This window comes from Papio anubis, chromosome 11, assembly GCF_008728515.1.
Source record: "Papio anubis isolate 15944 chromosome 11, Panubis1.0, whole genome shotgun sequence".
Taxonomy (NCBI): Eukaryota; Metazoa; Chordata; class Mammalia; order Primates; family Cercopithecidae; genus Papio; species Papio anubis.
The window spans coordinates 30,768,054-30,788,504 of record NC_044986.1 but is presented as its reverse complement, the minus strand read 5'-3'; the positions used below and the strand labels follow the sequence as shown (position 1 = coordinate 30,788,504).

The 20,451-nt window shown below is 50.8% G+C and overlaps 1 protein-coding gene across 3 annotated transcripts in view; it reads right to left on the bottom strand.

The window, feature by feature from the left end:
* Nucleotides 1-11,427: 11,427 nt before the first annotated feature.
* Nucleotides 11,428-20,451, bottom strand: part of ARL3 (ADP ribosylation factor like GTPase 3) — a 49,406-nt gene continuing 40,382 nt past the window's right edge. Inside the window, exons 6-7 of one of the 3 annotated variants that reach the window (XR_002524421.2) lie at nt 15,496-15,690; nt 14,567-14,676 (exon numbers count right to left, since the gene is read on the bottom strand). Coding sequence is in view for 2 of the 3 variants with exons in the window: in XM_031652111.1 (XP_031507971.1) it covers nt 16,564-16,737 (174 nt within the window). In the remaining variant the exon portion in view is untranslated. The other 2 variants (XM_003904193.4, XM_031652111.1) reach the window with 2 other exon arrangements.

The window sequence follows — 20,451 nt, the reverse complement described above, 5'->3', positions numbered from 1 at the left end:
AATTGCTTGAACTGGGGAGGTGGAGGTTGCAGTGAGCGAAGATCGCGCCATTGCACTCCAACCAGGGTGACAGTGCGAGACTCCATAACAAAAAAAAAAAAAAAAAAAAAGCCAGGCGTGGTGGCTCATGCCTGTAATTCCAGCACTTTGGGAGGCTGAGGCGGGCAGATCACGAGGTCAGGAGATTGAGACCATCCTGGCTAGCACAGTGAAATCTCGTCTCTACTAAAAATGCAAAAAATTAGCTGGGCATGGTGGTGGGCACCTATAGTCCCAGCTACTTGGGAGGCAGAGGCAGTAGAGTGGCGTGAACCCAGGAGGCGGAGCTTACAGTGAGCCGAGATCGCGCCACTGCACTCCAGTCTGTGCGACAGAGATTCCTGTCTCAAACAAACAAAGAAAAACACACACACACAAACAAAAAATTAAAAATTTAACCTGACTTGCTGGCATGTGCCTGTGGTCCCAGCTACTCAGGAGGCTGAGGCAAGAGGATCACTTGATTGCTGGAGGATCCCTTGAGCCTGGGAGGTCAAGGCTGAAGCACCACTGAACTCCAGCCTGGGTGACAGAGCGAGACCCTGTCTCAAGTAAATATAATAAAATAAAGTAAAGTAAAGTAAAATAAAATAAAAGCCTGGCATGGTGTCTAATGCCTGTAATCCCAGCACTTTGTGAGGCTGAGGTGGGCTGATCGCCTGAGGTCAGGAGTTCGAACCAGCCTGGCCAACATGGTGAACCCCTGTCTCTAATAAAAATACAAAAATTAGCAGGGCGTGGTGATGGGTGCCTGTAATCCCAGCTACTCGGGAGACTGAGGCAGGAGAATTGTTTGAACCTGGGAGGTGGAGGTTGCAGTGAGCCGAGATTGTGCCACTGCACTCCAGCCTGGGTGACAGAGCAAGACTGCGACTCAAAAAAATAAATAAATAAAATAGCCTCCCTGCATGTTTTTGGAAAATTCTTCCTTGGAGAAGCTTTAGAAACAGTGGTCTCCAGAACCCAGATTCTAGTACTGGTTCTAGAATCCTCTGAATCCTGTTTCTTTTTGTTAAGAGGGCAAGGAATGAAATTGAGAGCACTCTTAGATTGTCGCTGTCTTTTTTTTTTTTTTTTTTTTGTGGAGATGGAGTCTTGCTCTGTCTCCCAGGCTGGAGTGCAGTGACGCAATCTTGGCTCACTGCAAGCTCCGCCTCCCAGGTTCATGCCATTCTCCTGCCTCAGCCTCCTGAGTAGCTGGGACTACAGGCGCCCGCCACCACGCCCGGCTAACTTTTTTGTAGTTTTTGTAGAGACGGGGTTTCACCATGTTAACCAAGATGATCTCAATCTCCTGACCTCGTGATCGGCCCACCTCAGCCTCCCAAAGTGCTGGGATTACAGGCGTGAGCCACTGCACCCGGCCCTAGATTGCCTCTGTTTTATACTCTGTGCAGAAGAGCTGGGGCAGGGCCTGGGGTTTGGGCTTTTCCAGGGCTAAGATTCCAGAATCTTCTTTGGAGGCTGGGAGGAATGGGAAATACTTCACAGTATGGGGCAGAGTCTGCTAGGGTTGGGGGGGATCTGCCTGGACCAGGAAGGGGCTGGTCCCGAGAACATGAGCTTCTTCCTTCAGTTTCTGTCGTTCTTTCCCAACTCTCTCTCCTTCCACCTGAATCCCAAAGTCTGTCTTCCCTTCCAGGATAGCATGTGTTCCAACTCTGCTGGAATTCCTGCACAGCCCACAACCTCAGGATGTCACTGTCACAGTGAAAGTCCTTCCACATAACCAATAGAAAGCTGATGATGGATAGAGCTCTGGTCTCTACTATATCTATTCTCTCTCTCTTTTTTTTTTTTTTTTTTTTTTTTGGAGACAGTCTTGCTCTGTCATCCAGGCTGGAGTGCAGTGGCCTGGACTTATCCCAGAGCTCTGCACTAGGGGGGTCTTCGAATGTTTCCTTCACGAGAGACCAGTTTTCTTTCATTGTTGTGTGGTTAATGCCTCTCAACTGTAGCAAACTGGGATATTTATGACTTCTCCTTGCACCAGATATTCAATAATTGGCTCTTTCTTGAGGGAGAACCCATCTGCTCTGTGATATAGAATTTTTATTATTATTATTTACACTGAGGCAAGCAGGGGGTGTGATATGTGAGGTGGTATGCAGCTTGTAGCATGGGGGCTTAGAGATGGCACAGAATGGCCGGGCGCACTGGCTCATGCCTGTAATTCCAGCACTTTGGGAGGCTGAGGCCGGTGTATCACCCGAGGTCGGGAGTTCAAGACCAGCCTGGCCAACATGGTGAAACCTCGTCTCTATTAAAACTACAAAAATTAGCCAGGAGTGGTGGCAGGCGCCTGTAATCCCAGCTACTCAAGAGGCTGAGGCAGGAGAATCATCACTTGAACCTGGGAGGTGGAGGTTGCAGTGAGCTGAGATCACACCACTGCACTCCAGCCTGGGTGACAAGAGTGAGACTTTTGTCTCAAAAAAAAGAAATGGCACAGAATTCCATCTCAGAAGTAGAATGCGGTGAGGGGTGTTCCAAGAACTGAGTGTAAGGGTGGTGTGAACTTCTGGTCCACCTGGAAAAAAAACAGCAGTGAATCATTTGACATCTAAATGTCCTGGGCTGGGCGTGGTGGCTCACGTCTGTGATCCCAGCACTTTGGGAGGCTGAGGCAGGCGGATCACCTGAGGTCGGGAGTTCGAGACCAGCCTGGCCAATATGGTGAAACCCCATCTCTACTAAAAATACAAAAATTAACTGGGCGTGGTAGTGGGCATCTGTAATCCCAGTTACTCAGGAGGCTGGGGCAGGAGAATCGCTTGAACCCGGGAGGCAGACGTTGCAGTGAGCCAAGATCGCATCATTGTACTCCAGCTTGCACGACAAGAGTGAAACTCCATCTCAAAAAAATACATAAATAGGGCCAGGCTCGGTGGCTCACGCCTGTAATCCCAGCACGTTGGGAGGCCAAGGCGGGCGGATTACGAGGTCAGGAGATCGAGACCATCCTGGTTAACACGGTGAAACCCCGTCTCTACTAAAAAATACAAAAAATTAGCCGGGCGTGGTGGCGGGCACCTGTAGTCCCGACTACTTGGGAGGCTGAGGCAGGAGTATGGTGTGAACCTGGGAGGCAGAGCTTGCAGTGAGTTGAGGTAGCGCCACTGCACTCCAGCCTGGGTGACAGAGCGAGACTCCGTAAAAAAAAAAAAAAAAAAACCCATAAATAAAAATAAATGTCCTGGCTGCCTGGTTGTGAATTGGATGTTGCCATCAGACACTATCCATGTGGACGCCTGCTGCAGGGCACTGAGCTGGGAGGGGACATGAATGCAAATGGGCAGCTTGTGGCCTAAGAGGGACTTACCAGCCACACCAAATGCCAGTCCCGCCCGCTGCAGCTCCCCAGTCTCCACCCAGCACACCATATACTGGAAGTCAGTCCGCCCACAGCCTGTGTGCTTCCATGCCCCACTGGCTTCAGACTTGCTGACCCCTCTACCTGGGCTGACTCTCTAGCCTCAAAGTCTCACCTCTGTGCAGCCCTCCTGGCCCCGCCCCCTCTGCAGAGAGTGGCTAAGGGGTAATGAGACGATGTATGTGAGTGCCAGGTCTGGTGCTGGCATAGGCGACTTTCAGGCCACCGCAGCTATCACAATGTTTATGTTCCTTTGGGCCAGCCATACTCCCATGCACTTCGCTCCCTTACTTTGGATTTTAACTAATTGTGGTTCACAGGTTAGGTTGCAAGCTGCCTGGCTTAATGTCCAACTAGCCTGTGAATGCCTGGAGGACGTGAATGTGAATCAACTCTGATTTTTTTTTTTTTTTCAGAGCCTAGCACAGTGCCTGTATGTTTGTTTAATTCATTCATTCATCCATTAAGTCATTATCGAGCTCCTTCTTGTGCCAGGCATTCCTTCAATGTCAGGGATATAGCAGTGAACAAAACAAACTCTGCCCTCTTGGAGCTGATCGTCTGTGGGGAAAAGCTAGACAATCAGCCCTAAAGAAGTCACCATGAGAGGCCGGGCATGGTGTCTCACGCCTGTGATCCTAGCACTTTGAGAGGCCAACGCGGGCGGATTGCCTGAGCTCAGGAGTTTAAGACCAGCCTGGGCAACACGGTGAAACCCTGTCTCTACTAAAAATACAAAAAAATTAGCTAGGCATGGTGGCACATGCCTGTAGTCCCAGCTACTCGGGATGCTGAGGCAGGAGAATTGCTTGAACCCAGGAGGTGGAGGTTGCAGTAAGCTGAGATCACACCACTGCACTCCAGCCTGGGTGACAGAGTGAGACTCCATTTCCAAAAAAAAAAAAAAAGTCACCATGAGGCCGGGCACAGTGGCTCACACCTATAATCCCAGCACTTTGGGAGGCCAAGGTGGGCAGATCACCTGAGGTCAGGAGTTCAAGACCAGACTGGTCAACATGGCAAAACTCCGTCTCTACTAAAAATACAAAAATAGCTGGGCATGGTGATGCATGCCTGTAGTCCCAGCTACTTGGGAGGCTGAGGCAAGAGAATCACTTGAACCCAGGAGGCAGAGGTTACAGTGAGCCGAGATTGTGCCACTGCACTCTGGCCCGGGCGACAGAGCAAGACTCTGTCTCCAAAAAAAAAATAAGGCTGGGCGCAGTGGCTACACATCTTAAAGTGTAATCCCAGCACTTTGAGAGGCTAAGGCGGGCAGATCACGAGGTCAGGAGATCGAGACCATCCTGCTAACACAGTGAAACCCCATCTCTACTAAAAATACAAAAAATTAGCCGCGTGTGGTGGCGGGCGCCTGTAGTCCCAGCTACTTGGGAGGCTGAGGCAGGAGAATAGTGTGAACACAGGAGGCGGATCTTGCAGTGAGCAGAGATCACGACACTGTACTCCAGCCTGGGTGACAGAGCGAGACTCCATCTCAAAAAAAAAAAAAGCCTGTAATCCCAGCAGATCACCTGCGGTCAGGAGTTCGAGACCAGCCTAAACAACATGGTGAAACCCTGTCTTTACTAAAATACAAAATTAGCCGGGCATGGTGGTGCATGCCTGTAGTCCCAACTACCTGGGAGGCTGAGGCAGGAGAACTGCTTGAACCTGGGAGGCGGAGGTTGCAGTGAGCTGAGATCGTGCCACTGAACTCCAGTTTGGGCAGAAGAGCAAAACTCCGTCTCCGAAAAAACAGAAAAGAAAAAGAAACTGAGGCATGGAATGTTCCTTCTATGTGCTAGGTATGTGAAACTCCATCTCAAAAAAAAAAAAAAAAAGCAAACAAAAAAAAAAACAAGTCACCATGAGTTGGTGATAAGTACAGTCCAGGAAGGCAAAGCAGGATGGGGACACGGGGGATGCCAGGAGGGGAGGGGGTGTGGAAGTGTTTATAGGGAGGACCGGGCAAAGTCTGGTTGAGGAGATGGGAAACCTCAAGAATGTTGGGGGGCAAGATCTGGGGGATACTTGGAGCAAGAGTGTTTCTGGCAGAGAGAACCAGCACAGAGGCCTCCGGCAGAAAATGTTGTTTCAGGAACAGTCAGGGGGCGAGGGCAGCTGGAAAGAGTTGGGGGTGGGAGAGAGCAGCGAGTGATGAGGTCAGACAGGCAGTGAGGGGACAGGGCTCAGGCCATGGGAGGGGTTTTGCTTCTGCTCAGGAGATATTTGCTGGATGAAGAGTTTCACAGGGAGAGGGTTAGAGGGTACCCGACTGTCCTCTTAGGGAGGTAGGACTTGAAGCATGCCCTAAAGGAAGGGAAAACTCAAAAGAGGGGGCAGACAGCCCAGGGAGGAGGTCGCTGTGAACACAGGTGGGAAAATGAAATTGTGGGGATTATGCTTGGGGGAGTAGTGAGCAGAGATTTGGGCACAAAAGCTGTGTGGAGTCCATGGCTGATAAGTCCATTAAAAAGGTTTGGGGTCAGATCAGCAGGGCCTTGAATAACAGGGTAAATGGTTTGGCTTGAGGGACCCACAGCAGCAGGGCCTCTGAAGGCATCTGAGCAGGGGACTGCATTTTAATAATGGAACTAACCCCTCGAAGGAGGAGCAGGCAGGGGAGTCCAGACCAGGCTGGGAGGCAGTGGGAGGGCCAAGGGAGAGACAGGTGGGGTTCAGGGTACACCCTCAACCCAGTCTAAGGAGCGGGAAGGCGGGTGGCTGGGTGTCCAGGTCCTGCTGCTCAGCTAAGGGATGGAAGCCTGGATTAAGCCTTCCCCTTCCCTGCCAGCTAGCCATGGGCCCCCGAGTCAGCAGAAAATCCCGGCTCCAGGGAGGAGGCGGCGTGGAGCCAGAAGCTGCTGAGGGAGCACTGGCAGCAAGATGCCATTGTACATCCGCAATCAAGATGCTTCAGAGGAAATCAAAGCACCAACTGGGGAAATGATGTGTGCACTCTCTTTCTCTCAAACACACATACAAACTTCTGCCTCCAAAATGGGTCAAGTGAAGGCTGTGGGCGTGGGTTGGGGAGGGAGGGCTGGGAGAAGTGAGGGCCTGGGAGCCCGGGAGCAGGCTGGGCCCTGGTGCCCACTCACCCTCCTGGCATAGGGGATGGCAGCAGCTGCAGGGTGGGGCGGGATGTGAGGATAAATATACACCTCCCATGCATATGGATCATGCTCACAGCTGCCCTCCTTGCTTAGTGTTCATTAGGACCAACTGTTTCAGGAGCAGTGGCAGGCGGGTGGGAGAGGGTGAGGTACCCATTCACAGACTGGGGGTAGGGGGGCTGCCTGCAGCTGTGCAGATGCCTCCCCCACTGCCTGGATCAGCATCTCAGCCCCTGAATGCCCCTTCCTCCCGCTTTCTCTTCTCCCGACCTGCTGCTATGCCAGATCTGGAGGTCTCAGGGTGGGAAAGGGGCCTGGGGCATGAGTGAGGATGAAATCCAGGCTGCATCCCCATAGGAGCTGGGGAGAGTGAGGGGAGAGTTGGGCTGGATTGGATCCCTTGGTCCAGGATGGGCTGTTGTTTACAAACCAAAGCTTCTTATCCCCTTCTTCCTAGAAGCCATCTGTAGCATTCCAGCAGGAAAACGGCTTTGGCACTGTCCTCTGGAGGCTCAAGGGAAGCCCCATTCCTATGTGACAGCCCTAGACCAGGCTTGCTCTGTGCCTCCAAAGGGAATCCAAGGGAGCTGAGGTTGGTGGACCGGCATCATTCTGCAGGATTCTGACGTCCTGGCAGCAAGGAGGGCTAGGGAAGGAGAATGCTGGCCTCCAACCCGGGAGCAGGTGCTCCAGGTGGGCCTGGGCCTGGGCTCGGGGAGAGTGCTGAAATGCAGGCCCAGGGAGGGGTCTGGCTGGTGTCACAGGCAGGGCCAAATGTAGCTATATAGCTTGTGCCCTACCCAAGGGAACTGGCCGAGGGGTCTGCAGCTGGTGCCACGCCTTGTACTCTGGTGTGGGGCATCATCTCCCACATGGGTCAGTGGTGGTCTGGGTGACAAGCCTCTCTAGTGTTAGGAATATGGCCAAGAGGAACTGCCTGTGGACAGAGCCCGTGTGTCTCCTATGGTCAGCTCTTTCTCCTCCTGCTCCAGCGGTCTGAGGGGGCTCCTAGGGCTGCACCTCCAGGGGGCTGGCACAAGGGCTTCTGAGCCCTGGGTGGGAGTGGAGGCAGCTGATCTCAGGCCAGAGCCCCAACGGCAACAGCCTCCCCAGGCCCTTTTCTTGGTTGTAAGGGTGGGGCTGGGCACTTCCTGCCCCCTCTACTGGTGGCATCCAGAGCAGCAGCTGACTCTGGGACCCCAGGGCAGGGTCTTCTGGATCCTGAAAACAGGGTGAGTGGCAAAGAGCGAGGGCCACCTCTAGCCTACCTCCCTGGGGTGGCATCATGGAATAAAATGGGCTTTCAGCAAGTGTGCTGGCAGGAATCGCAGTCAAGCCATTTCCTAGCTGTGTGACTCTGGGCAAGTGACTTAACCTTTGTGAGCCTTGGTTTCGTCATCTGGGAACTAGGGACAGTAAACGGCTATCTGGTAGGGCTAATCAAAGGATGAGACCCACTAATGACTCAAAGGAGAAGCAGTTGGCTTAGCTAAATGGGATTCCGCCTGCAACCCTGTACCTCTCAGCTTCAGGTATCCAAGCAAATTCTCCCTGCCCCCTCCTGGACGCAGCTTGCTCTCTGTAGTTCTGTCATTAATATTTCATTTCTTTAGCAAAGGCTTTTTGTCCCTGGGACACTGCTATTCACTCTGGAGGAGAAACCGCTCCGTGCAGAAGGATTCCTTAGCTCCTTTTCTGACAGCAGAGCATTACGAGCCAAAAGCAAACAGGTATTGTGGTATGAATCTGGGGCCCAGCAGTGAAACAAGCCTGGGTGCAAATCCTGACTCTGCCCAGTTCTTCCTGTGGGATCATGGGTGAGTGATTCGAATTCTATGAGCCCCATCCCCATACTGTGAATGACAATATCTACAGTTAACAGTGTCTTTGCGAGGATTAAATAAGATAACTGTGAAGTACCTGGTGCAAGTGGCTACCTCCTTAACTCTTTTCCCCTGGTCTGACACTGCGGGGGCCTGGTTGTTTGCTGCACTTCCACGCCTGTGTGTGGCTGGTTCTGGACACACACACACACACTCACACACACACACCAGTGCTGGACCAGCAGAATGACTGCAGGGAGCCAGGGCGCTCTTTCTTTCCTTCCTGCCCCTGCTCCTGGTGGCTGCAGCTTCTCTGTGTTCTGCAGTGTTGGAAAAGGAAATTACAGAACAGATTGCAATTAAGGGGGATGAGGGGGAGACAGGGACAGAGGCCCTGAGATGCAGCTTGACTGAGCGCTAAACTGTGTTTGCACCTGGAGCCAATCAGGAGCCTCTGATAAGAGCCTTTCCCACTTACAAATCTAATAGCAGGAGGTGTGGTTGGGGTGGCCCTGGGAGTCCCGAAGGGAGGGGGCTGCTGGCCTTGAAAGTCACAGAGCCACATGGGAGGGAAGGTGGGAGGCAGAGGTCTTGGGGGCCTGGGAAGGTCTGGACTCCAGACTTTCTGCCAGCTGTTATATTTGCTACCATTGATTTAGCACCTACTACTCACTGTACGGACATCTCATCTCATCCTCTTGACAACTGCACAACATGATTATTGCCTAATTTTGAAGATAAGAAACTGAGGGCCAGGCACTGTGGCTCACACTTTATAATTCCAGCACTTTGGGAGGCCAAGGCACGTGGATCACCTGAGGTCAGGAGTTCAAGACCAGCCTAGTCAACATGGTGAAACCCTGTCTCTACTAAAAATACAAAAATTAGCTGGGGATGGTGGCACATGCCTATAATCCCAGCTATTCGGGAGGCTGAGGCAGGAGAATCGCTTGAACCTGGGAGGTGGAGGTTGCAGTGAGCCGAGATTGTGCCACTGAACTCGTTTGGGCAGAAGAGCAAAACTCTGTCTCCAAAAAAACAGAAAAGAAAAAGAAACTGAGGCATGGAATGTTCCTTCTATGTGCTAGGTATTGTCCTAGATCTAGGCACTTTGTTTACATGAGATCTCTTTTAAATCTCCCTATGCTGGCCTAGTCAACATCAAAATGCTGGGATTACAGGCGTAAGCCACGTGCCCAGCTACGCTTTTTAATTGTACTGCACTGTCCCTTTTTTGGGCAGGGAGTGCTGGGAAGGGTTTTGCCAGATTTATCAAAACAAAACCAAAAAGCTAGGATGACCAGTTAAATTTTAATTTAAAATAATGCATTTTTTGAGTGTTATACTGATGTCCCAAATATTGCATGGGATATACTTGAATTAAAAATTATTCATTGTTTATCTGAAATTCAAGTTTAACTGAATGTTCTGTAATGTATCTGGCAACCCTAATTCTTCTTTCTCCTGCTTCCAGCTACCAGCTAGTTCTGCCCACAGCTTGCTCTTTAAAGGCTGGGCGCGGTGGCCCACGCCTGTAATCCCAGCACTTTGGGAGGCCGAGGCGGGCAGATCACGAGGTCAGGAGATCGAGACGATCCTGGTTAACATGATGAAACTCCATCTCTAGTAAAAATACAAAAAAACCCCAAAAGTTAACCGGTGTGGTGGCGGGCGCCTGTAGTCCCAGCTACTAGTGAGGCTGAGGCGGAAGAATGGCATGAACCCGGGAGGCGGAGCTTGCAGTGAGCTGAGATTGTGCCACTGCACTGCAGGCTGGGCGACAGAGTGAGACTCTGTCTAAAAAAAAAAAAAAAAAATTAGCTAGACATGGTGGTACATGCCTCTAGTCCCAGCTACTTGGGAGGCTGGGTTGGGAGGATGGCTTGAGTCCAGGAGGTTGAGGCTGCAGTGAGTTGTGACTGTGCCACTGCACTCCAGCCTGGGTGACAGAGTGAAATCTGTCTCAAAAACACAAAACATACACACACGCACAAATGGTGAGGCCCTGTGGGACCAGCTGTGCTGCTGTGTCTCTAGCCTGATGAAGGGACAATGAACTCTTCTGCTCCAGAGGGCAGAGCCCGGGACAGCTGCCAACTCTGCACCTTCCATGTAACACTGGGCAGGTCTGTTCCCTCTCGGAACCCTCTGTAAATGGAAGATCCAGTATCAGGTACTATGTAACTGCAAGTCTCCCTGCAGGCCCTAACTTTGCTAATTATTTCTTCTCCCTTTTTCCTGTCTGTCGGGCTGGACCTGGCCAAGGATGAAACCCAGTCTATGGTTGTGCTGTGTGAGCAGAGGACATGCAACACCTGGGGCAGGGAACCCAGGGAAGCAGTGCTTGTCAGAGGCTGAGGGGAGGAGGCTGGGCAGAAGGAGCACTCAGAGGCTGGGGGTTGAGGCTGCTGGGAAATGAGCCACTGACAGATTTTTTTTTTTTTTTGCGATGGAGTTTTGCTCTTGTTGCCGAAGCTGGAGTGCAATGGTGCGACCTCCGCTCACTGCAACCTCCAACTCCTGGGTTCAAACAATTCTTCTGCCTCAGCCTCCCAAGCAGCTGGGATTACAGATGCAAGCCACCACGCCCGGCTAATTTTGTATTTTTAGTAGAGACAGGGTTTCACCATGTTGGTCAGGCTGGTCTTGAACTCCTGACTTCAGGAGATCTACCTACCTTAGCCTCTGAAAGTGCTGGGATTACAGGCGTGATCCGGCCCTGCCATTGACTGTTTTTATTCTCCAGAGGCGGCAGCTTGCTGAGCATTCAGACCCAGGCTCCCAGCCCCACCTGCACTGAAAGGCTCTGTGATTTCAGGCAAGTTCCTGAACTGGGGCAAGTGCCTCAATTTCCTCCGCTGCAAAGGGGAACTAATGCTTACCATGATGTATCTAAAGTGCTCGGCACGTAGGAGGGGCTTAATGAAGGGCTATTATTGCTATTGTTGGTATCCTATTTTATACATATATCCTTCTGGAAAAAACCTCTTGAAGAAAGCTAACCCCTGAAAGGACAAACACATTTCAGGCCCTCTCTGAGCTTCGGCAAAGAACACAACACATTCCAGGCTGCCTTCGTTCCAGCTAAATTTTATTTGTCGGATTTTTGACAGACGTCTAAATTATACATTGAGTTTTCCACATGACCAAACACCACGTCTCTTCCTTTGATTATCATTTTCAAAAGGGATTATAAAAAAAGAACCTTTTGATGGATCAGACTGAACCCTGAAACCACATGGAGTGCAGAGCTAAAAATAAAAGGAAGTAAGAACTGGTCCCCGAGAAGGAAAGGAAAGGGAAATCAAAGCAAACTCGGACGGGAATGGAGAGACGAGTCCTGGTGAGGGTGACATGGTGTCACCCTCCGGGCCAGGCCGGATAAGGAGCGGCCAACAGTGAGGGTGGGGCGCAGAGTGGCACAAAAATAGCCACTACTTTAGTCCAGAGGGGAATAAAGAAATTTGTCAAAAGCCAGGAGAGAGAAGTGGAGACGGAGGGAGGGAGGAAGGAAGGGGGCAGGACCGTGTCCTCCCAGCAGCCGTGGGAGCTTCGGACTCCTTTAACCCTGGCACATTTCTAACCGCCGGCATAATCGCTGACTTTCAGCTGTGCACCGACATGTTCCCCAGCTCAGCCCACATCAATGACACCCTTGTTTCCATAGTAACCAAGGGAGAGTGAAGGGGAAAGGGTGTGTTGCACTGGGTGCAGGGAATCCAGCCAAAAGCAGCCACACGGGGTAGGTCGGGAGGAGGGGAGGACTCCAGTTTTTCCCACAACTGGCTTGAGCACATATCAGGAGCGCACCCCCAGGCCTCGCCCGCCCTCCGGCCTCCAGCCCTCTCCCCCGCACATTCAGATGCAATTGTGTGCAGGGCAAAAGTCTCACTAAGACTCACTGGGGACGGGAGGAGGAGAAAAAGGGTCTCCCCTTTCCAGCTTCAAATTCTGTCTTCTGGTCAGGGGGCAGGAGTGGGCAGGGAAGAGGCAAGAGGGCTTTAAAAAGCATTTTGTTTTTAAATGGGAGCTTTCAAACTTTGCCTTTTTCAGGCTTCTCTCATCTACCCCAGAGCCCCAGGAGGGTTCAAAAGGGCTCAAAGGGAAGATGAAAGCGTGTGACATCTGCAGCGTCTCTGTGTCTCTGCAGCTGAGGAGCAAATCGGAACATTTACAGAGGCCGTTATCAGAGGAGTGGCTTCTGCCTGCTAGCAGAGGCCTTGGGAGGGCTCTTTAAAACAGTCCCCTAAGTTGGTGGTAAAAGGACAAAAATATTTTACAGACCCTCCACCGCCAGAGTCAAAGTTCCATAGTGCAGTGTTCCAAAATTGCAGACCTCCAAGCAGGCATTTTGCCCCTCAGATAACTTGTCCCTGATGAAGTATTTTTCAGAAAAAACAATTTTCAAGTGCTAGAGCCACATTTGCAGCCTGGTAGAAGGGGGATTTCTGACTTCTTATAATTCTGTGTTGCCTCTGTTCAAAGTAGGAGAGGAGCTTGGGTGAGCCAGAGAAGCCAGTGGAGGAGGTTGCAGAGAGCAGCTAGCTCTGCGGTTTAAAAAAAACCCTCACTTTCTTTTGTTTTGCAAGTCCTTACAGGTCTGTCCACAGCAACTCCAGGGCACCTTTTCACGGCTGGCTTTGTTAATGACTTTCACGCCAGACCGCTTTTGAAGCTGGCTATGCCTCAGTCTCTGCTGCATACTCTTAGCCAGAAAAAGCTGGGTACCGAGGGCCAGGGGCTGCAGTGGCCCCTTCAGTCTGCTCACATGCCCTGATGGGCTTGGGAAGGGCCACCTCCCAGGATGAGAAGGCAGCTGGCCCCCAGGGACCCACCAGTCACTGGACAGTCTCTTATTCATTCTCTGAAAACCCCTGAGCTCAGGCACCAGAACAGAGTTTAATTCAGCAGCCGGGCAATGCTCTGGCCTGTTTCCCCATGTTTGAAGCGGAGGATTTCTGAGGCTCAGGGAAACGAGCTCGTTTTGCAATGAGGGGCAGGAGAAATGTTCTGCTATTCCTCTCCAATCAATCAACAGAGGACAGACATTCTGCTGCAGAGAGGCAGAGGAGCCCAGCAGCTGGGGTGACTCTGGCTTCCCTGGACACGACCCCTGCAGTCACACGTACACCCATGTCCTTCCCAGCAGCAAACCCTCTCCACCCCTAGGAGCATCCCACACCACCAAGTTGCCAGCACTGTAAAAATTGATCTCTCTAAAAATCGATCTGCCTGGCTTTTCTCAGTGGAGCACGTTCATGGTAAAGCTGCATTTATTTCTAAAATCTGATAGCAGCAGCCTATTGTGATCGTTTAAACACAGAATTCTTTGAGCTTTAGAAATCCCATCTATAGGATGGCCACAGAGAAGCCAGCTAATCTCAGAGTCGGCTGCTCACTGCTCCACTGAGCTGGAGAAAGCCTGTTTACGCTAGCCTGAGCCCTCGATGTGAGAGCTTTTTAAGGACCTTGTAATTTTTCTGGAATTAAACCTCCCACCTCTCCTTACATTCCAGATGTCATTACAGTCAAAAGTCATAAGAATTTGCTTCTCTGTGTGGCTGGCTGGGGCGGGGGCAGGGGCAGGGGTGGGTGGGATGGGGTATGTTTCTGTAGTGACTTGTCTGCAAGAAAGGTTTTTTTTTTTTCTTTTTTTTTCTGTCCAAAGAGTGAGGATTACATACGTAGTCTCTGACCTGCGAGACGATGGGATAGTTTAATTATCTGCCTTTTCTCCCCCCACCCCCACCCAGCAGCTTCCTGCCGGACAGACTGAAGCCTGGCTGGGCTGGTGATGGTAAAAATCACTGACAGCAGCAGCAAACACTGTCTGTGGTTTCAAAACCATGGAGGGAATGCAAGGGACGGGTCAGTAAATAAATGAACTCAGCAAAGCTGCTTCTTCCTCTTTTTCTTTTTTTTTTTTTTTTTCGAGAGGGAAAAAAAGCCCACTGGAATTGTCTAAACTGCAATGCAATCTCTTGCTCATTTAAAAGATCTCATTTTCTAATCATGTGCTTTGAGACATTTAATACTATTTCAATTATGCAGAGGAAATAATATAATTCCTTTATTTGAAAAATGATACTGAACCTCAGAGATCAGTTAAATCTACTGCTGGAATGGGGATTCTTTCTAAACTGTGTTGTTCCCTCTCTTCAAACAGCTGTAGCTGTACACAGATGGAAAAACATTTGGTCAGAAAGCAGCAAATTAGTGTTTTTCAGGACCGAATTCGGCTCCCGCAGCTCCTGCGTCTCCATTCGTCTAGATTTTATTTCTTCTTTGCATTGACATTTTTGCAGACCCAGTTCATGCCATCCTTTGAGGGAAATGGGCAGAGAAAGGCAGTGTTAGTTGTAAGAAAAGTGCCACACGCTCCAGCCTGGAGGGGTGGGCGGGTGGGGGGGTCCCAGGCCCTCCCTCCCAGACTGCCAGCTTTAAGGAGTTTGCTTGGTTCAGGGGCCCACCTCGGTGACCAAGGACAGTGACCCCCCAGGAGGAGGAGGAGGAGGGAGGTCTCTGAGAGCACAAGAGGGAGATGGGAGGGGGAATGCCCAGCGCCTGAACTTGAGATGGGTCCTCAGGAACTCCCTCTGAAAAAATAAACACATCTGCTTGCATCCAAAGCCTGACTGAGGAGCTATCAGGAACGATTCCAGCCATTTTTGGCTTTTTCTAAAAGCTGACCTTTGCTAGGGCATTAAATTCAATAAGCCACCCTTCTGGTGCCCCAGTGTGTTTACAGTGTGACAGTGTACACTTGGGTTAAATTAAATTTCTTTTTGGAAAAACAAACCCAGTGCAGTGAGTGTTGAGAGTCACACACCAGGGCGATGTGCATTTACTTCTCTTCCTGCAGCACTTCAGATAGGTTTAAAAGGGTCTGGCCCGCTTCTTATAGCTTTAAGCACCAGCATCCAGAGGGACTGGGGAGAAGGTTCCCTTAAAGGCACAATGACCTTGAAAGCGCCCTCTCTTAGAAGGCTGCAGAGGGACCCAGGTAAAAACCACACAATGCCTACAGCCACCCGGCAGGCGGCACAATTCCTATGGATGCCAGGCCTGTCAGAGGTGAACTCCTTCCCAACCCCCTTTGGAGCTAGCCCTGGACACTGCCCTTCCCTAGAGTCTCCCCAACCTTCAAGAGCGTGTAGAGTTTCCTCAGAAGCCCAGAACAAAATCCAAGGCAGCTGCTGGCACGAGTCCTTCCCCTTGCATCCGTAACAGAGGCTCACAGAGGTCCCAGCTACATCTGCATACATCAGCCATACTGGACACGCCACCGAGTCCCACATTTCCTGTGGCTATGGATCTAGCTGCTGAACCTGAACAGCTGAGACAGCTTACAGTAATAAATATCAGCTGACACCCTTGGCCATTCGGAACATTAATCCCATAAACAATACATCACTGCAAAACCACCAGCAGGCATCCTCTCCCCCAGCGCATCTGACCGTCACCTGAATTTACAGTGATTACAACTCCGCCAGTTGCTATCAGTGCACTTGGGCAGCAGAACCAGATAATCTGACGGCTGTCCCAGAGCCGACCTCTGACCTTTGCCAAGATGAGGCCGCGGTGCAGAAAGCCCGAAGGTGGACAGCACCTGGCGGCAGCAGGGGGAAGGGCAGAGGAATGCTGAGGTGGGAGAAAGGGGGAATCCAAACGCATCTCTAATTACAACGGGGTCAGCTACTAACTCTGAGAAGCTAAGGGCAATTTTAAGACCATTTTATGAAAAGGATTAATTTAAAGAGAAGCATGTTTAATTTTAGTAGCTAATTGGTTTCCAGGAAAAAAAAAGATCACCTGCCAAGAGACAAAAAGATTTTACAAATAAAAGAGGGATGAATAAGATACGCATCTTCTCTCGCCTGGGAAGCTGAATAGATCGGCACTTACACGGCACTTTCCACCTTCAGGGGCTTGCACAAGCACTCCAAGGTGGGCACCTCTCCTCTATGGAGGCTCGCAATCAAACCATCTTCTCAGAGAAATCAAGGACAGTGTGCCCACACTATGTGAACAGCGCTTTGCCTTTTTCTTGCTTTATGGCTGATTAAGGAGAGATTATTGCATGTAACTGAACATGAATGCAGGCAAAGAGATAGGAAAAATATTTACTCAGCTGCAGGAGCCCAAAGCAGAAGGTGGAGGGTGCGGGGTGGTTTTATACCGGGTCTCTGTTATGGAGGCAAAGGAGGGTTCAAACGGCAGAGCCCTGCTGAGGGGCAGTGTCTGGTGTCTCCAGATGCCTGTGAGGACCAGCCGTGGTGAAGTCCTTCCAGCCACTGTCCTGCCAACAGAGGGCGCGTGGAGGCCAGTCCCTGCCAGCTGACCCCCAGCCTGGGCCCCTGCGGCTGCCGCTGCCGCTGCAACCCTGAGTGTGGGAAGCACAGGGAGTGTAAACAGAGGCCCCTCTAATCTGAAGCGGCTAGGGCTTGGGGAGTGGCATCTTTCTTGTGCTAGCCAGAAGAGAACTGGGCTGGAAGTGGGAGGGGAGGGAAGGGGAGGCATTGGCCAACAGTGGTACCTCCTCAATCACGTGGCCATGGATCTAGCTGGGGCAAGCTTTGTCAGTCACACTGGGGCAAGCTTTGTCAAGCTGCCTCCTGGAAAGGAAAGGCAATGGTGGTGCCCAAGCTCGCCCAGGGGAGGCTCCCATCAGACTTGCTGGAGGTTATATTCCCAGAACCTAACATGATGTCTAGCCCACAGCCCACTTAATTCACATCTTTTAAGTCAATCCTTGTAGAAGCCTGTGAAGTAGGTACTAGTGTTATTTCTCTATCACAGCTGAGGAGATGAAGGCACAGGACAGAGCAGGGCAAGGGCAAGCTGTGGTGCCCAGCATGGTGCTCCAAAGCTGCTTACCAGTTCGTGGGTACCTGCCAGGTGAAGGGCTCTGCCCCAAGCTTAGAGAGGAGCTGGGAAGCACCCTGAAGACAGGAAAGGGAGGAATTCTAGTTTTATCCTCCTCATGACTTCCGCTGAATGCAGGGGCCTGAGACTGGAGTAGCCCCAGCCAAGCCTCCCTGCAGCTGATAGTGCCAGAGGCTGCTATGGGCCATTCAGTTCTCAAGATTCCTGGGCTGTGGGTATGTGTGTGTGCAGAGGCCTGGCTATCTACCTGGCTGCACAATCCTCACATATTAACCATCCACCCAGACCACCACCTCCAGTGGAAATGCTACATTTAGGGACAACATACTTGCAAGAGGAGGAACCTTCTGCTTCTCATGTTTAAATAAATGTTCCACACTACTCTTGCTTTCATCTGGCAAGGAAGGTTTTTTTTTTTGTTTTTTTTGAGACGGAGTCTTGCTCTGTCGCCCAGGCTGGAGTGCAGTGGCATGATCTCAGCTCACTGCAAGCTCTGCCTCCCGGGTTCATGCCATTCTGCCTCAGCCTCCTGAATAGCTGGGACTACAGGCGCCCACCACCATGCCTGACTAATTTATTTGTAATTTTAGTAGAGACAGGGTTTCACCGTGTTAGCCAGGATTGTCTCAATCTCCTGACCTCATGATCTGCCCACCGTGGTCTCCCAAAGTGCTGGGATTACAAGCGTGAGTCACGGTGCCCAGCTTTTTTTTTTTTTTTTAAACAGACAACTGAGAAAAGGTGATCATTTACTTGAAGTAGGTTACTGCTCTGCTTCTAAAGAAGGAAGTGAACTCATAGGTTTGTTTAATGGTTGAACTTTTTTTTTTTTTTTTTTTTTTGAGACGGAGTCTAGTTCTGTCGCCCAGGCTGGAGTGCAGTGGCGCGATCTCGGCTCACTGCAAGCTCCACCTCCCGGGTTCACGCCATTCTCCTGGCTCAGCCTCCCGAGTAGCTGGGACTATAGGCGCCCACCACCGTGCCCAGCTAATTTTTTGTATTTTTAGTAGAGACGGGGTTTCACTGTGATCTCGATCTCCTGACCTCGTGATCCGCCTACCTCGGCCTCCCAAAGTGCTGGGATTACAGGCGTGAGCCACCGCGCCCGGCTAATGGTTGAACTTTTATTGTTAAAAACTGGTTTGACCAATTTTCTGCACATTTGATCTTCATTATGGGGATGACAATCTTACGGTATGAATAGTCCTCCCTTCCTTCCTTCCCCGGACCCTCCCCTGACCAATCTTGCTGAAACTGAATTTGAATTGATTACCTTCAGTTCAATAACAGAGACTAAAGAGAGACATGGAATTTCAAATACTGAGCTTTGTTTGGCCTCCTAGAGAGGAAATAGTTTCCAATGTCACAATATTATTCTCTCCTATAACCACTGGGAGAAACAGCAGGCCGCCCCTAAGCATACGGGGGAAACTCACTCCCAGAGCTCTGCATCCCAGAAGTTAAGGTGTACTGCTTCTTTCCAAGGGAAGAGTGGTCTCTGACTACGCTGCTCTCTTTAATTTGATCTCTGTACATTGCATCCATCACCGCTCAGTAGTTGGAAGGAAGCGGTGGCAGCCATGGCTGGGTGGGCCTGGTTTTTAGAGCCATGCTGGTTACGTGGTCACAGCAGTAATTGCTTTAAGATGACGAGGTGCTCAGATCCTTGCTGAGCAATGCAGCCTACCCCATTGTGCCATCAGGCCCCCACGGTCAAGGAGCAGTTGGATGCTGCGTACATCAAATATGGCTCGCTGTTTTTTTTTCTGGTGACAAAGGGTATTGCACCAGAGAGGTAGCGAAATCGAATGTCCTGAGACTGCTTTCTTAGTCTCCAGGAAGGTTTGAAAATTTAAAAATAAACCTGAGGTCTGACTCACAGGTAATAAGCAGTTCCATATATACCTGGAGTCAATAACAACTGATGCCAGGCCTAGAAAAAAGTGGTAAATGTCGTTTTTCAAAATATTGGGGCCAGGCGTGGTGGCTCACACCTGTAATCCCAGCACTTTGGGAGGCCGAGGCAGGCGGATCACCTGAGGTCAGGAGTTCGAGACCAGCCTGGCCAACATGGTGAAAACTCGTTGCTACTAAAAAAAAAAATACAAAAAATTAGCCAGGCGTGGTGGCGGGTGTCTGTAATCCCAGCTACTCAGGAGGCTGAGGCAGGAGAATCGCTTGAACCCAGAGCCAAGGTTGTGCCATTGCACTTTAGCCTGGGCAAGAAGAGCAAAACTCCATCTCAAAAAAAAAAAAAAAAAAAAATTAAAATTCTGTGGCATATTAGGGAGAAGTCCTCCAAATCAAGGAAAATGAAGCAAGACCAAGAAATGGGAGAGTGAGCATTTAGTGTTCCTCCGGAGGCTGACTCGGGGATGGATTACAGCTCGGCACTCGGACTACTCATGGCCCCTTCTGTGGACACAAGGCAGCTGAAAGCCTATGTGACCTGCTCATGGCTCCTGTCTTCAGGAGGAGGAGAGGGACGTCGGGCAGACATTACAAGAAAAGGTGAGCATGAGGGGGTGGCCTGGAGAGCAACACCCAGGGCACGATCTGCTGGCTCAAGGCTATGGGAGGAGGCAAGTCTCTGTGGTGACCATGGCCAGAGGTCAGGTTAAAACTTCGGATTGGCCGGGCACGGTGGCTCAAGCCTGTAATCCCAGCACTTTGGGAGGCCGAGACGGGCGGATCACAAGGTCAGCAGATCGAGACCATCCTGGCTAACCCGGTGAAACCCCGTCTCTACTAAAAAATACAAAAAAATAGCCGGGCGAGATGGCGGGCACCTGTAGTCCCAGCTACACGGGAGGCTGAGGCAGGAGAATGGCGTGAACCCGGGAGGCGGAGCTTGCTGTGAGCTGAGGTTCGGCCACTGCACTCCAGCCTGGGCAACAGAGCGAGACTCCGTCTCAAAAAAAAAAAAAAAACTTCGGATCTCTGCTTTAAGAGGAAATTCAAAGCCAGTATCATTTTAATTACACACCACACACACACATGCACACTCGCAGTATTTTAGAGAGAAACTGTCTTCAAATGCCTGAAACTATAACAGCAGGAAGAGCTGTGGTTTGGGGTTCAAATTCAGGTCTGCGGGTGGAGGAGGGATGGATTTCTCGATACCTTTCTCTGGCTCTAAGCCAGATCCTTTGTTCACTATTTTCTAGACACCAAAGGGGGAAAAAAAAAGACTGAGAGTCCCAGTGCGAAT